This window comes from Rhinolophus ferrumequinum, chromosome 13, assembly GCF_004115265.2.
Source record: "Rhinolophus ferrumequinum isolate MPI-CBG mRhiFer1 chromosome 13, mRhiFer1_v1.p, whole genome shotgun sequence".
NCBI lineage: Eukaryota > Metazoa > Chordata > Mammalia > Chiroptera > Rhinolophidae > Rhinolophus > Rhinolophus ferrumequinum.
The window spans coordinates 7,782,535-7,799,237 of NC_046296.1; the positions used below are offsets into that span (position 1 = coordinate 7,782,535).

Sequence of the window (16,703 nt, forward strand, 5' to 3'; positions counted from 1 at the left end):
TCACTTGAGAGTAGAGACTAAGTCTGTATTGTTCACCACTGTATCCCAGGACCTACACTGCTCACCAAACACTAGCACTCACCTTAATTTCCTCCCTGGCTCTAATCTCGCCCGCCCCGTCCCCAACCACCTTTCACCCCACTATAGCCAGAGTGGGCCTTAAAAAAAAAAAAAAAAAAAACAGCTTATTGCATCTCTCTCTTCTCTTCCCTCCCATCATTCCCAGTAATTAGGTCTCTGGCGGAATTAACCACACTACAGGGTCTTGGCACTCTGCTCTTATGTATCTCTCAAAAATCCATAAGCCCCAGGAGGCCAGGGACACTGTTTTTCTCAGTACCTGGCACTTTAAAAATCCCATTAAATCACTAAAGGTACTATTATACGATGTTATTTTCTGCACTTGACACATGTTACTAAACGATTGTACTGCCAAGCCAATATTTAGCATGAAGCACTTTGCGTTTTTCTAAGCTGGAAGCATAGCTAAGCAAGCTCAAAAGAACCTGACAGATAGGAGCTTACACAGACAATACTTCTAACGTTTACATATATTTATTAGCAGAGAAGACTCACAGGAGTATAACACCCCACTGCAAGAAAAGCTGTTTTGGAATTTTTTTGGAAAAAGAGAAAATACTTTCCATTATACATATATTGACAGAGATTTCCAAGTAGCTTTATGAATGGATTGTTTTATTGTCCCTTAATGCAAGGTTTTTTAAATGGTGGATCTAGACCCATTAGTCATGAAATCAATTCAGTCTTGATGAGCATTAAACAAATAAAAAAGATGGAAAATACAACAGTGCATCACACATTGTAAGGATTACAGTTTTGTAAAACTTGTTTCTGAAATATAACTTTATGTGTATACAGTTATGATATTCATTTCTTACTGGGTGCCAGAAAAATGTCAGGAAAGCATGTGCTCTGGGAAGTGACATTTGTTTGCTGGGATGTTTATCAAGCTTCTCTACTGGGAGGGTGAGGGGCATCCAGCTTACTATTTTGTCTTAGGTGCATTTTCAGTATTTTGCCCTTATGAAATTCCATTATTTTACACTGCTGGTGCTTGTCCTTCCCCATTTTGGTGGGGTGGGGGTGGTAAATACACTTTATCATGCTGCAAATCTAACACTCTTTCAAGTATCTAGATGCTTAAAGAAATCCACTGATTTTTAAAATAACTGCACTAAAACAGAGTTCAAAGCACACTAAATTTAACTTTTTTGATGACTCAGAACTCAGTCATCAAGAAAAGGGAAATTGCTCTCCTCATGTTCAGCACACGAAATCCTTTTCTGCCACATTTAAGAGGAAGGATACTTCATAAAATAGGGAGCACCCAGGAGGCTCCTTGTAAGGAAAGCCAGTTTCCTCATGAACATGCAAATTCTGACTCAGCAGATCTGCGCTGAGGCCCAAGCTTCGGCATTTCTCACAAGCTCTCAGGGGGTGCCAATCTGCTATGGACCCAGAGAGCCCCAAATGCTGCTGGGCTAGGTGGTACCTTTGGCCCGACCTGCCAGGCCTTGTCTCTGCCATCTCGACCACAAGCTCCAAACGTGCCTGAGTGGTACCCGCAATGGTTCCCATAGGTCGGAAACCTAAAATCGGATGGATTTCTCTAAAAAATATATACAAAAGCACAAATAGATTCTTAGTCTCTGTTACCTTAGCTTGTCACTGAGTAGGAGACTCTCCAGCCTCTCTTCCTTCCTGGCAATGCCGGGTGTCAGCCCCTCCACTGGCAGCCTGGGCAAAGCTGTTCTGGGGGGGTCTCTTTCCAGTCAGACACTATCACACTGGTCAGAATGCAGGACAAGATCCTGGCCATCATAGGATGGGTGTTACTGGAAACACTAAGGCAACCACCTACTTAGAAACGGGACTGTGCCCAGCCACTTTCTCTTCTCACACTGCTAGCGGCACAGAAACAGGAAAAGATGGTGACAAAGATATTTTCTTAAATTGTGTACATGCAGGCCCTTAGGCAAATGCATTCAGCAATGTTCTCACAATTGGCACCTCCAAACTCCCTCCCTCCTACCTCTGTCACATTTATACAGACTGCTTCCACAAAACTTGTAAAATGTGCATTTCTTTAATTTTTAAAAATATACACAGAAGCCATGTGTTTGACATAGGAACACACATATTAACAAAGCATTTCTTAGTTTCCCCAAACTCTAATATATCAAAACTTTTAAAATTAAAATTAAATCCCCGAAACTACTGAATAGTCTAGACTTTTTCCAAAATCAAATGAACAGAGAATATGAATATGGTGTGTGTTAAATAAGGTTTATTGTTAGCTTTATTGCCTATAGTCTATAATATGCAACTTTATTGTGCCTTTGCAAACAGGATACATTTCTTAAAAAACTGATCAAAATTTTCCATACATATAGCTCTATATAATAGATTACAGTGCAACACTATTCTTGTTACATAATTATAGAAATACTATAGAACCCAAGAGCACAGGGTAAGCAAAAGAAACACAATCCTGAGCCATCTGAACAAGATGATTTGATGAATCCTTTTAGTGTAAGTCTAGAGAACGCGGAGGAGGAAAAAGAAATGCACATGCACACTGCAGTCATGAGCAAAATACATTAAGTACCTGTTCCTTGCTAGACACAGGTGGGGGTGATGGTGAATTTCAGAGACATGCACGCTCACTCACACTCCCATGTTTTTCTCCTGCTTCCCTCCCATCACCAAAAAACATTCAATCCTACCCCTCCCCAAAGGAAAAGATCAGGCACTAAATCCTCATGACTGTCACATCTGCTTTGTTGGAGAATGTGAAGTGACTGCTAAAATGAGTGAAGGTCCTCACCCATAACATGAAACAAAGCATGTGCTATAAGTCGATTCCAGCTTCTGTTGCCTCTTTGGAAGTAAATGAAGCATATGCTTACTACAGTTTAAAACTGTAGAGGGAAATGTCTTGAAAACAAAACTTTGTTTTCTCTCCCTATGTCTTGAAGTAAAATCAACAGTGGCAAACTTGCCCTACAACTAGTTGCCTCATCTGCTACTAAAATACACTTGTCATTTGATTTTTGGTTTATCTATTCAATTATAGTTTAATAAACAGTCCATGAAGTTTGTACCTGCGTATGGTAAACACTATTGTACCACAGAAAACCCAGCACAGCTGGATGGGCTTCTGAAGTACCACGGGTGTGTGTTTCTTGCTAACATACCCTTAAGAGCACAGAATTCTAGTGTTACCAAAGATGATGTACGTAGTTATGAAAGGTATTTGGTTTGTCTTCACCTTACACATCCTAGTGATGAAACTAACCAACCAAGCCTCCATTCCTTCCCTGAAAATAACCTGAGTCTTCTGACTAAGCACACTGACCAGCCTGACTGGCAGTCCACTTAATCAGAGGTTGAGCTGGAAACCAGAGGGCTAATGTCTACCAGCAGCTCGTCTTGTGCGGATAACCGAGAGTTCGTGGTTTTTACAGTATCTACTATCCCAAAGGCTGAAATCACTGAGGTGGAAATTACTCACAGCATAAAGGAGACTGAACGTAAACTGTATAACCTGTGGCACTACCTGGAGAGAAAGAAAGTATCCTCATTCCCCACATAATGTGGCGCGGGTTTCAGTGTCGCTGTATACATCAGCTGCTACAGAAAAATCGAAAACAGAAGATTTAACTTTCTTATTTTCAATTAAATGCTTGTGCACTCACAAAATACCAACACACCCTATGAATGTGAGATGGCTCTTTTTTTCAAAAACTTTAAAATCAAGAGGCACCAATACCCGTTCATTTATGCATTAGAAGTCTCATATAATCACCACTAAAACAACAGAAATGGCATCTCTGATCATCACACAAAGGAGGAAAAGTTGAAAAGACAAACCTTAGCCACTGTATTTCACATGGTACTTACCAGTACAGATTCTGTCACTAAATCAGGACCAAAGGGTCAAGTAAGGTTTTACTGGTTCAGCAGAGCCCAAGACCGATCAATGGAAATGTCCTAAACAAGTTTAAGAGGCCACTCTGAAATTGCTTTCAACGTACATTATTATAATTAGTCTGACGGCAAAAACCCTGGCTCTGGGCAGAGGACGATGACGAACACGCCCCCGCACTGCTGCCATCCACAGCCGCAGTGACAATGTGGTCCTGACATGATCAGTGAAGGTGTTTCTCGAGCACTGTTATATTTCAGCATCTTTGGTTAAGGTCTGGCCTCTTCAAACCTACCTCTCCTTCACATTTAGTCACCAATGAATTTTAGGTCCATGCATTTAGGTAAAGGTCATAACACATAATTTTCATGTTAAATTGTCCGATCAAGTTTCACATTTGTGGCCCTAACCCTGCCCAGCAGTACTACAAGGACCTTGTACAGGAAACTGTAAAATCAAATGCTTCAGTTAAAGTATGTTCCTTTTAAAGTTTGATGAGCTGCACAGAAAACTGTCAACAGGATTCCCAACACTGGGGCAGGGACAGAGCAGAGCTCTGGCTTTTATCCTTGAATGTGGCCTGAGACAAAACTATGTGAGCTGCTGGCCACCAAAAATATTTTCTATCAGCCTCTAGAGCAATGTCTATGTTGTTCAAACCTTGTGTGGAGCCTAAATGCCGTGTAGGTGTCTGACGTGAAAAGGTGAGAATAAGTTGTAAATAAAGCTAAATCTGGCCTAGTGAGAAAAAAGATTAAAAAGAAAAACAACACTCTAGGTTTTAATTCAAAGGAAAAATACGTAATAAACCAGTTTTACATCCTAGACCAGAGAGAGTACTGTCTTGAATTCTCTACCTTCTCTTTTGGCGTCCAAGGAGCTCCTCTCTGCTTTCTTCCTTCACTGCTTTAGTGGAGAGAAGGGGAACCTTAGAGAGGGTTCCAACAGGAAAGCAGAAACAGGGCAAAGGTAGCTGCGAGGCTGCCTGAGGTCGGACAAAGCGAGCCCTCTGAGCAGGCTAATCCTGATCCCTGGTGAATCCCCACAGCACACAGCGGCCCTCAACATACGCCCGATCACAAGAGTCAAGCAGGGCTCTCTGCAGTCCTGCTCTACTTAGGAACAAACCCAGCTCTCCCAGGTGAGCATTTCAGGATAAGCCATCCAGGCAGGCCCACTACTGCAAAGGCTGCCACTTTCCAATTAGCACCAAACCTGTCCTCTCCCTGCCCCCCATAATAAGTCACTCTGTAGTTTAAAATGTGAAGTGTCATGGTTCTCTTTGATTCTGCGTTTTCTTCTTTTTTCATTTTCTCAGGATAGTGATGTTCAGTTCCAAGTCAGATGAAATAAAGTTGCAAAATATTTGGTGCTTTCCGTAACATTCTTCTCATAATGAAGGTAACTTAATGGAATTAAGTCAGAATAACGTCCACAGAAGTCTTTTCCATGTAGTTCATCATACAGAGAAAGACTCTTACACATGGCTATTTCTGGATAGTGCATTAAACGAAGATACCTCACAAGAGAAAAGATCACTCATTATGTGTATCCATTAGAATAATATGCAGATTCACAGTCAATGAGATGACACGCACTGCAGGAGAGGCATGGAACAGGCTACTATTCAAATACAAAAACAGCAATAAACATATTCTGCACTACAGAAAATTTGCTAGGGTCCTAACCGTAAGGATTTAAAACAATGAATCTGGTAACTGCATTTTAGGACTAGAACATGCTTCTTCCCTTCCAAATGCACAATGTCTGATGCTGGTGTACACACGTACACACCCACACACACACACCCACACACCCACACACACACACACACAAAACACCGTGTCTGCAATGATTACAAATGCAATAGACAGCCAACTCCTGAAGGCAAATTTCAGAGAATAGGGCTCCCAAGACCAAGAGAGCAAATATCAACTTATGAACACTTCTAACTTCAGAATTTCATTTTATTGAACACACTGTTAAAACAAGCACCTCTTGGCAATAAAAGCAAAGAAACACTAGTACTCCTTCTACTCTGTTCTGGCGGAAGACTTCTCACACCAACCTGCTAAGTTCATGGTGGAATTTTAAAGAGGCAGCCAGGCTACCAGCAGAGCTCAAATGCAGGTCTGCTGACTTCTCAGTGAGAGCTGGAGCAGAGAAAAACATCAAAAAGCAAATTTGGAATCTATCACAGCTTTCTTCCTTAAGCAAAAAAAAAAAAATGCAAATTAGTTTTATAACCACAATTCAGTTTTTCAAACTTTTTCTGAAGAATTTTCAGTAAATTATGTATATATATATATATATATATATATATATATATGTATGTATATATATATATATAACAGGAAATAAAACTTTTTCACAAACATTCTCAAAGCTTACAATTATCAAGTAAATGACAACAGTAAAAGCAGAAGAAATACTAAACACATGGCAGACAGGTCATTTTCCGTTTCTGCTCTTAAAAAGTTAAAAAAAAAAAATCACCATAGAATTAAGTACAAAAACCTGCATTGAATGACAACTGCTGGTGTATTTTATTTACTTGATCAGAAATGCAGACCAAGAATATAATAAAGCCCTATGATAATATTCATCTGGAGCACTCCCTCGGTGTGTGTGCACTAAAATGTTCGCCAAGGTTCTGGAGCGTTAGCTTATATAAACACGGGAGTCCTTGATTAGCTGCATTAAATGGAACGTTCTCTTCTGAAATGCACCCACAATTCAGTTTCACTTACAAACTGCAAACTAAAATCATTTCTTCAGAAAAATATCTGTTTGGCATCTCCAGGACTTTGTTCCATTGGACAATATGGACATTTTAATCTAAAGACGAGGAAAAAACAAATGAATCAAGGAACAGGATCAGTACTTGAGTATTCGACTTCACCTAACAATTATACACACACAGACTTATACACAAACACTTATGCCTGTAATTTTGAGGGTTAGCTGTGCTTTCCCTCAACATAACAGGCAAGCTCTGAAGGGTCCCAAATAAATGCCACGTAAGCCAGCCCCCAAACGGAAAGGCCCCTCTGCAGTGGAAATCAGTAAAAATTGTTTTGTAAACAAAACAAAGACAACTGTTCTGAAAACTGCTTTTGGGGGTTTCGGAAGTAAATTCAGTTTTTCTTCTCCAAGGTTTAAGCTGCACCTGTCTCCAAATGAGTTTCAAATCAATGGGTCACAAAATTCACTCATGAACAGCAAATCAGATACCAGCTGCTGAGCCTACGAGACACACAACTTACCAAGAGCAGCCGATATGCCCTCTAGTGGGCACACGAAACCAGCCTGACTGGTACAAATATCTTCGTTACGTGCCAAGGCCTCCTCTTAAACAAAAGCCTTTACCATTAGGTCTGAAAGGAACTCCAGCGAAAAGCTGTCTAGCTAGCTACCCAAGCTAGAAATAGGCTTTTGGGACTTTTGTTTTTTTTAAGTTAGACTCATAATGTGTAAAAATTATAAATGTACATACCCTTTGAATTAGTGATTTCAAGTCTATGAGCTTATATATCACATATAAAGTAATTCACTTTTATAATAACAAAAGTGAAATGCTCATCAATAAGAAACTGGCTAAATGATCATTATTTCCATATAGTAGAATTCTCTGCAGCTTTAAAAAGAGAATGAGGGCTCTTTCTGTAGCATATATTAAGACCTCTAAGACATATCACTGACAGAACAGTATATAGCATGCTACACGCTACCACTTGTATAAAAAAGGCAGGGGGGTGACATCGTATCGCCTACCCGACAGTTAAAAATCATGCTTATAAACCTAATCACCAAATCCACGAACAAATTAAAAAGGCTGACAAATAATCAGAAACCACCATGCCAGATGAATAGTTATGAAATCTATTTCTAAATTCTAGCAATATTTACTTATCCTCATTACTTCTTATCCTCCCACTAAGTTACAAAAGAAAATTTTTACTAACATTTAAAAAATCAGACACTTACTTGCTACCATTAAACATTTTATTCAGGGCATCTCTTGATATAATATGACCACAGACCAATTTCATGGGTGGATTGTTATCTGTTGTTTGCTGACGAAGAATGGGACAGGCAAATATAGAGTGATACCAGCACTTTTTACCAAGGTCCACTTCAATCTGTTAAAAAAAGTAAAAAGGCTCAAGTTCTATCTCGGAACACCATCACGTTCGTGTGCATCATGCAGCAAAGGACATTTATTAAATCTGCTCATCTGAACATACCTTTTTACAGTATTCTTCTGGCTCAAAAGGGACAATCTTAGGGATTCAAGTATTACTTCATAATTCTAAATCAACCTTCAAAATTATTTATAATGCTCCTTTCAAACCAAATTCTGATGTCTGAGAGTTAAGAGTCAAAGGCAAAAGCAACACTCTAAAAGTCAAACACTCTTGAAAATTCATCAGGATATACCAACAGCAAAACCCATCAGAAATGCTGACTGTTCTGTAGCACTTAGCTAGGTGATAAAATTCACTGTAATTATTAATCCCTTTAAAGCAAGCCATACATGGTTTGCTTCCGTGTGAGCTTCAGATCTGAGTTTCCCATGTTTCGTGTGTAATGGTCCAGAGAAACCACCTAAAACAAGGGTTTTAAGCTCAAGTTCAGCAGGAGCTTTCACAAGTTGTACATCAGAGCTCATGGCACTTAAATCAATTATTTCTCTCTGCAGGGAACGAAACAAGCAAAAGCTATGAAATCACCTAGCACAGCAGTTGGCACATGACAAGAGGCTCCACAAATGCCAATTCTGTTTTCTTTCCTTCTAAATCTAAAATGACTATCAATATAAAAGTCTCTTACCCAGATTCTTTCAAGAACGTTGGCAAAGTGTAACAGAATAATTCTGAGAAGTAATGGCCAGATCGTCACTTCCAATTGCTTTATTACCCTGACATACAAGCTTTAGGTGAATTCAGATTTCCGTGTGCTCTGCTCTAGTGCACAAGTGTCAGAGATGCTTACAACACAACCGGGAGCTGCCAGACTCTTGCAGGCACCTGCCCCAGCAAAGCCCGTGAAGGCTCCAGTTCTCTTCACTTGCTCAAATAAGCAGCCGCCAAGCAGGGGGGCCACATGCCTGTGTGCTGACCACACTCTGACTGGGGATGCACCTGCACTTTGAGTCAAACCAGATCTCTGAGGAGAAGCTGGGGGCTACCAACAGACAGTTACCAGCTGGAAGAACAATGTAACTACAGATAAACTTGTGCACAGGGGTTGCAGAAAAGAAGCCAAAAGCCAAAAGTCAAAAGCAGAAAGCCCCTGGGTCTTTACGGTCTGTGATAAAATAGTGCAGGAGTAATTCCAGTCAAAGCTGTAGTGCCTGTTGTCAGAGGCCTGGTGGAAACAAACACACCTACAAGGACTGTCACTAACATGACAGCGAAACTTGAGTACCTACTATGTGTCCCATATTATTCAAGCATTCCTATGTTATTTCCAGCCTTTAATAGTCCCAAAAGAGAAAGATGTCCTCCATTTTAGAGATGACAAGCGACTGGCAAGTGACTGGAGCTGATGTTTAAACACATGGCCAATTCCACAACAGCAAGAGACACACGGCCCTGGAGGGCCACTGATGACTGTAGGCGTCACAAGGGTGACCTCTAATAGCTATGCACTTATTTTAATTGGTGTTAGACAATTGTAACCAGTGGAAACGCATGATCTCACAAATATCAATGCTTAAGATAAAACCCGATCCAATCATCCTAACTCACTGCTTTTACACCTTCAACAACTCAGTGTGAGTGGTCTGTTGACTGCACTGAGAACCCACTGCATGCTGCAGTACACTCCTTCCCCACTTCTGTTTTCCTTCATTAGCTTTCGCTGCCACGCTAAGTCAAAATTTTCAGAAAACTCCTGCAGTGCCTTCAAAATGTACTCGCTCCCCACTTCTATTACTTAACCACGTCACCATATACATAAAAGAAGCCCTGTCAAACAGCTATGATAATGCTTCCCAGTTAAAAGGCAAGACTGACACTGTAAACCCTTAACATCCGTGTTCTGCTAATGGCAGGAAAGGTAAATAACCCATAGAAAACGGAACTCACGGGTAATTCATCTTTCTGGTTCCAAACTCCAGTGCACTGCCTCTGTTCAATCACAGCTTTAATGTTAATTAAAGCTGGCAACGCCACACAACCTGCTGAGAAACTGGGAGAACAGAAGAGGAAATGTCAGCATGGTCCTAGAAATATCCATTCCTCCAGACTCCGTGTGCAGAGGGCCCTGGACACTGGGCAGGGCGCAGAGCCCTCTGCTCTGCTACATCAGCACGTGCACGCACACACACACGCGCGCGCGCACGCACACACACACACACACACACACACATACACACAAACAAATAGGTCTTAAATTTGATAAAACCACCAGATTTCATGGGCTCTGCATATCAGTCATTAATGACACTAACATTAATGTATTCGGTAGCATTTTCTTGCACGGTTCCTGCTAGACCTGGATTCACCCATCCAGGGCACAAATACTCAGATCTAGAAGTGCTGGCAGTGAACTCTCAGCTGCAGAATGCCACCTGACCAGGGTCACATCTGACTGATGCTCCACATGGATACAGAAGCCCAGCCCTGAGGTCCCAGGTGGGGACAACTCCACACGCCCATCATACTCCCCATCATACCCGTAGCTCCAGAGCTCCTAGGGGATGGGCTGAGGCCTTTGGCGAGACTGCATCACATTCTAGTTTTGCCCTCAGCCTAATCCTGCTGCTTTCATCCCACCACAGGGACTCATTCCAATAAATGTCTTCCTGTCAATCTCCATCCATTTCAGAGTCTGTTCCCCAGGGAACCTGATCTGCAGCCTGGCCATGCATTCTAGTTAACTGCATGAGTCCTAAGCTCGAATGGAATGCAGATTGTACTTCATTTATCTTTGGATCCCACATGTTGCCTGGCACACAGCAGGGATTCTGAAACACTTAAGGAATTAAATGAAAAGAGCTAAAAAAGTTATTTTCCTAAACTTGTTGGTTTCAGGACCCCTTTAACATGTTTAAATATAAAGGATATCAAAGAGCATTTGTTTTTGTGGGTTATGTTTATCATCATTTATTGTATTAGATATTAAAATCATAAAAATTTTAATACATTGATTCATTTAAAAATAAGAAAATATTACATTACCATAAATAACATTCTTACCAAAAACCCCTTATTTTCCACCAAACGTAATTATGTGAGAAGAGTGGCAACGCTTTACATTTTTACAAATCTCTTTAATCCCTGACTTAACAGAAGACAGCTGAATTCTTAAATATTCCTTTGCATTCAACCTGTTGCAATGTATTCTTTTGGTTGAAGTGAATGCTCTAACCTCACAAAGATGCATAGTAATTTAATTGACTTTTCAGATAACTGTGGATATTTAATGCCACATCAAAACTCAACAAGTAGGGTTTCTTTAAGGTTAGTTGCACAGTGAAATCTGAATCTTCACCATTGAATTTTTTGTACCGATACATTAAAACCCAATGATCTGTCTAGTACTTTGAATGAACCTTTTACTTATGCATGATTTTTAAAAATCATATTGAATTAGGATCTTCAAAGTGTTAACACAACTCATTATACAATACCAAAAATATCAAATTCATTAATTATAACCACAAATCCCATCAGAAAAGTCTTAAGTTTTAGGAAGCTGTCAAGCTCACAGTGGCCATACAAGTTTTCCAAAATTTCTATTTTAGCTTAAAATCTTGAATTTTAACATTATAGCAAAAGATAATGTCAGTTGCTTTCTAGATATGATAGGCTCACTCTGTTCATTTGAAAAAATGTTTGCCAAAGACCTGAGTATGAATAACTGTAGTTTGTCTTTTAGTGATTCTTTCAAGTATAAACTATGTTCCATGAAAAACATCAACCAGCTTATTAGCTTTTTCTTGAGACAATCATAATACTTTGGCATGAAGCTGAAGTGTTTTATAGGAACTTCCTATTCTGTGCCATAGAATGTTAAAAAGATGTGTACTGCAAGGTCAAAATTTAATAAAACTACTCATTTTTAATGTTTTGTCAAGAACATTCTTGACTAAAACTTAGCATGCCTTAAACTACAAGTGTGGTGGTCAGGAATACAGTGGATTTTGAGACCACTGCCCTGATTTGTGCTAAGGCTCAAGCAGTTTAACCCACCATTGTTTCTGCACCATCTGTGCAAATGTCACCCTAGTGGAAAAGGCTCTCGGAGACCACAGACTACACTTTGAGAACCACTGCTCTAAAATGGTGTCACTGTCAATTGTGACAATCTTTTGAAATACCAACTGCGTTCTTCTTCAGAAAGGTAAACCTTCTCTGGGCTTTAAACATCAAGAACTAGATAAATTAAGAAGAACCCACCAATGTGGGGCATATTTCAGTAATATACAGGACCAATTTCCATACCTGACACTGAGAGGGGACTCCACAGAGAGCCCCAGGAGGGCACAGGCATCCCGTGTAAAGATGTCACAGATGTCAGCCCACTGGTTTGCATCAAGCAGGTGAACATATGGTGAGTTCTCAATCCCTTGTCTCAGGTATACGAGGCTTCCCATCAAAACTTGAATGTCTAAACAAAAGCAGCAGCAACTTGGAGGTGTGAATGACTATACCTGAAACAGAGCTGGCTTGCAGACAACAGGCTGAGAAAAGCAAGAATCGCCCCCCCCACCCCCACCAACTGACACAGCCTAAAATAATTAACAATTCTTTTAAAATTCTGGTCCTCAAGTTTGGTTTCTCCTTTCACCCTAAATTAAAGAAACAGCATAGAGAAAAGGGAGAAGAAAAGGAAAGCGCTAAATATTGAACTTGCAGTTATTTTCTTCTTATGCACAGCACAGTATAATTACCAGTATCTTGAGGAGTAATGATTATGTTATAAATGGGGCCATCACATATCTTTGGCTGTAGAACTAACCACTACTCCCACACTGATACTTGGGGCTAACTGCTACCACCCTGGTGCACCCTGAAACACTTTGCTGTGGCAATAACAGCAGCATGGGGCAGGGTGGGGGACTCGGGTAAGCAAGGGCATACTCCACTCTTTCTCATGTCTCCTCTTAGTTTAATATGGAATCCCCCAAAATGCAATATCTCTGACTTTTCACTTATGTGTCTTTAATATTTTATTTTTGTTCTTGGTCCAGTCAAAGCCTTTTCTGTTAGGTGATTATCATCTATAATTGTTTTAGTTTATTAGCAAATATGTATTAGATCTAGTTAAGATAAACTTAAATTCCAGGGGTGGCTATAGGCCTATTCCAAACATTAAAAATATCTGACTCTGGACTCACCTTTTTGATGATTTAGGGCAAATGGTTGAAAATTTTTAGCATATTGCAATGCTTCTCGCTGATTTGTAGTTCCACCCATTAACAAGCTAATAAAGTACAGTCTGTGTAGCTTAAATTCCAAGGAGCTGTTTTGGGCTATAAGCATTTCTCGGTTTGATACCGCCCATCTAAAGAAAAAGCAAAAAAGATTTTAACAATAATTAAGAGCATAGGCAAGGTGTGTTAAAAATTGTTTGAAACTTCATAATATGGGGGAAAAAAAGCTTTGCTCTGCCATCTTGTGGAAGCCAGTAGTAACATCACTCCCTAGGCCCAGAGACTTGTAAAGAAAGTAAATCTAAAAACCACTACACCTAAAGAGACTTTCCAGCCAGTGAGAAGAAGAAAAAAACTCTGTTAGATGACAATTACATATTTAGTAAGGTTTTACACTAAGGCAAGACTGACCGATGAGCGCACGATAGATTTGGAATTGCGCAAGGCACTACTTTGAAGCGGGCGTCAGCCATGATATTCACTACTCAATGCCTAGAGCCACTACTCTTCTGTTAAACTGGCATGTTTATAAATGAACCACAAGATTCTGCAGCACAACATTCTGAAGAGGAATTATCTATCTTTAAACTTTTATTAGGTGCAAGATTTTGCGCTACTCACTTTGGAATTAAAAACAGTAAACAATGGTCTTTACCCTCAAGGTGTGTTCGGTCTAATCAGGCAAATAAAGCTACATAAACATCACACTGGGCCAAAAAGATCTGTACAAACATAGTGTTCATGAAAGAAAGAACAATACTCAGTTCTGAATGACCCGGACCACAGTGACTCAGGCCTCTCCAATACATTTGGAATACCCACTCTTGAGCTGGGACCCCCAGTTCAGGTGAGCACTAAAGCAGAAAATACCGGCCAGCTGTTAAGTTCAATTTTGCAACCAAGTGGTAAGAAGCATTACTTTATTTCTCTAAACATATTACCATATAGAAGCTGTTAGTATCATATTCTTCTTTAATCTGACCTTTAGTGGGACAACTATTCCCCCCCAACCCAATTCACCAAGGACCACTGGAATCTGAACTGGGTATGGGTACAAACTGAGTCACTCTACAACCACAAGAGTAAAACGCTTCAAGTTATTCATAGTGAATGAGCTGTCAGAGATCAGACTTTACTCCATTTCACTGGATCCTCTCCTTCCCAAAAAGGGTGCATGTGCATATGAATATTCGTCAGCTTGTTGATGCACCCACATCTTTGGGTCAAATCATGAAGCTTCTCTGACCTCAAAATCAAAGTGATTTTTAAAAATATTAATTTCCTGGGTCTTAGAAATATTTACTTAAATTTAAGTAAGCCTTGGATCCTTGCCTGGCACTCAGATGAATGCAGCTGAGTTGCAACACCAACTCTGATAAATCCGCTGACACCAAGAAGGTACTTCCAGCAGCTACCGTGTTTCCCAGAAAATAATACTGGGTCTTACATTAATTTTTGCTCCATTAGGGCGTATTTTCAGGGGATGTCTTATTTTTTCATGTACAACAATCTACATTTATTCAAATACAGTCATGTCATCTTCTGGAACATCGTCATAACCTACTAAATGCATCCATGTGGCTGAAGAGCTTAACTGGGGCTTATTTTTGGGGTAGGTCTTATTTTCGGGGAAGGTCTTATTTTTGGGGAAACACAGTAGCTATCTGTTGTGACTGCCCGACAGGGATCATCAACATCAAAAGTACTGTGCTTTCCGCAGTCTCTACTCTTTCAGGCACCTTCTTGACTTCCCGGTCAAAGGCATGCATTTCAATCAGGTCACTTACTTAAAGCTTATCCTGCCTCCTCCTCTCTCTCATAAAAGCATGAGTATGTTTTCCTACTACCAAGTAAAAGACAGGAAGCTTGTTCGTTTTTTTGTTTCTGATATGAGGTAGATATGCAAAAGCTTCTAGGGTCAAAGAAAAGAGTTAATAGAAAGTAACTCCTAATTTTAATAAATGATGAAAGCCAACAGAGAAAGGGCAAAGTCCACAGTGGGAAATCACAAAAGAAAACAATCCATTTTATTTTCATAGGCAAATGTTCATGGTATAATGTTAAAAAGGGTGTGGCATACAGGAAAAAGTAACTTCCAATCACCAGCATTTTTAATAGTAATGACTCCCAGAAAGTTGGATTTCACGCATTATGCATCAGCCACAACAGCATGGGCTATGACTACTCAGAACAGAACAATTGTTAGACCAGCACCAGGGGACACACCAATGAACAGCAGCTAACAGCGGTCCAGATGACGGTGATTTTTATAGCAGTATGTGTCCTATGTTTCCCAAGTTTTCTAATAATAAACACATATTACTTTTATAACTTAAAAAGGTAATAAATTTTTAAGCTCATGCAAAAGTAAGCAAAATGTCTTCCCCTTTTCATCAAAAAGCTAACAGAGTAATTGCAAATTACATTTCCTAAAAGTAATTCAAGCTATGAATTGTGAATTCAAGCTTTTCAACTATAAATATGTGTGCCCCATTTTTTTTTTAACTTGGAGAGGCGTTTATTTAGACAATTCCTTAATTTACTATTTGAATTTATTTTTACACATTTTCAAATTCTGTTACAAACAAGGCTACAAAAGAATCAGAAAAAAAAGCAACCTCAAAGTTAGCATTTCTAATTCCCACGCCCCCCCCGCAACACCAAGAAATTTTTGGAAAAGTGGATCCCCACTACAAAAAGGATCTGAGGGAGTCGAGGGAGAACGCAAAACCCAAATTCATAGAATACAAGTTTTCACATGTTTCTTAAAGTTGTATTTCTTACCATTCTATTCTGAAACAATGTACTACATATTCATTTAACTTCTGAGAATTATAGCAAGCCTAAATAAATCTCACAAGGCAAGGGATTAGAGTAACTATTTCTAAGCTTCTCCCTCTCTGGCAAAATTTCATTTTCTAAACTAAGGATATATCCCATTTTTAACCCCCAAACATGTAAGCACATTTAAGCATTAAGGTGAAACCCTTGCCTGATAGGACTTCTCCATTATATCCCCCAGGATTGTACCCAGACAACCACATTTATATTTTCTTGACCTCAATTCCTTGGTCACCATTAACTGCCCAGATAAGCACAGGTTTTAAAGTCACTCTGTTGCCTCCTAATAAGAAAGTTCATTTATCTCTTTATCTCTCTTATGACCATTTCCTGATCCTACATCTTCTGTTGTGTAAGTTCTTGATGGGGTTGCCTTCCTTGACAATTATCCTAACATCAACCTTAACTAATCTTTGGAATCTGGGTATAAATTTCACAGCAGAATTCTTACCCACACTAACAACCTCCAACAGATAATTCTTACCCACACTAACAACCTCCAACCAGTCAATTCATGATGACTTCTGA

General features: G+C 39.7%; 1 protein-coding gene across 4 annotated transcripts in view; it reads right to left on the bottom strand.

Moving 5' to 3' along the window:
* Positions 1 to 682: 682 nt before the first annotated feature.
* The window catches only part of RMND5A (required for meiotic nuclear division 5 homolog A), a 60,371-nt gene continuing 44,350 nt past the window's right edge, over positions 683 to 16,703 (bottom strand). Inside the window, exons 5-10 of one of the 4 annotated variants that reach the window (XM_033124569.1) lie at positions 13,299 to 13,465; positions 12,403 to 12,568; positions 10,042 to 10,144; positions 7,937 to 8,091; positions 6,700 to 6,787; positions 683 to 6,153 (exon numbers count right to left, since the gene is read on the bottom strand). In XM_033124569.1, the coding sequence (XP_032980460.1) occupies positions 6,724 to 6,787; positions 7,937 to 8,091; positions 10,042 to 10,144; positions 12,403 to 12,568; positions 13,299 to 13,465 (655 nt within the window). In that variant the 3' untranslated portion in view covers positions 683 to 6,153; positions 6,700 to 6,723. Of the gene's footprint in view, positions 6,158 to 6,270; positions 6,788 to 7,936; positions 8,092 to 10,041; positions 10,145 to 12,402; positions 12,569 to 13,298; positions 13,466 to 16,703 lie in introns of those variants that run through there. The other 3 variants (XM_033124570.1, XM_033124568.1, XM_033124567.1) reach the window with 3 other exon arrangements.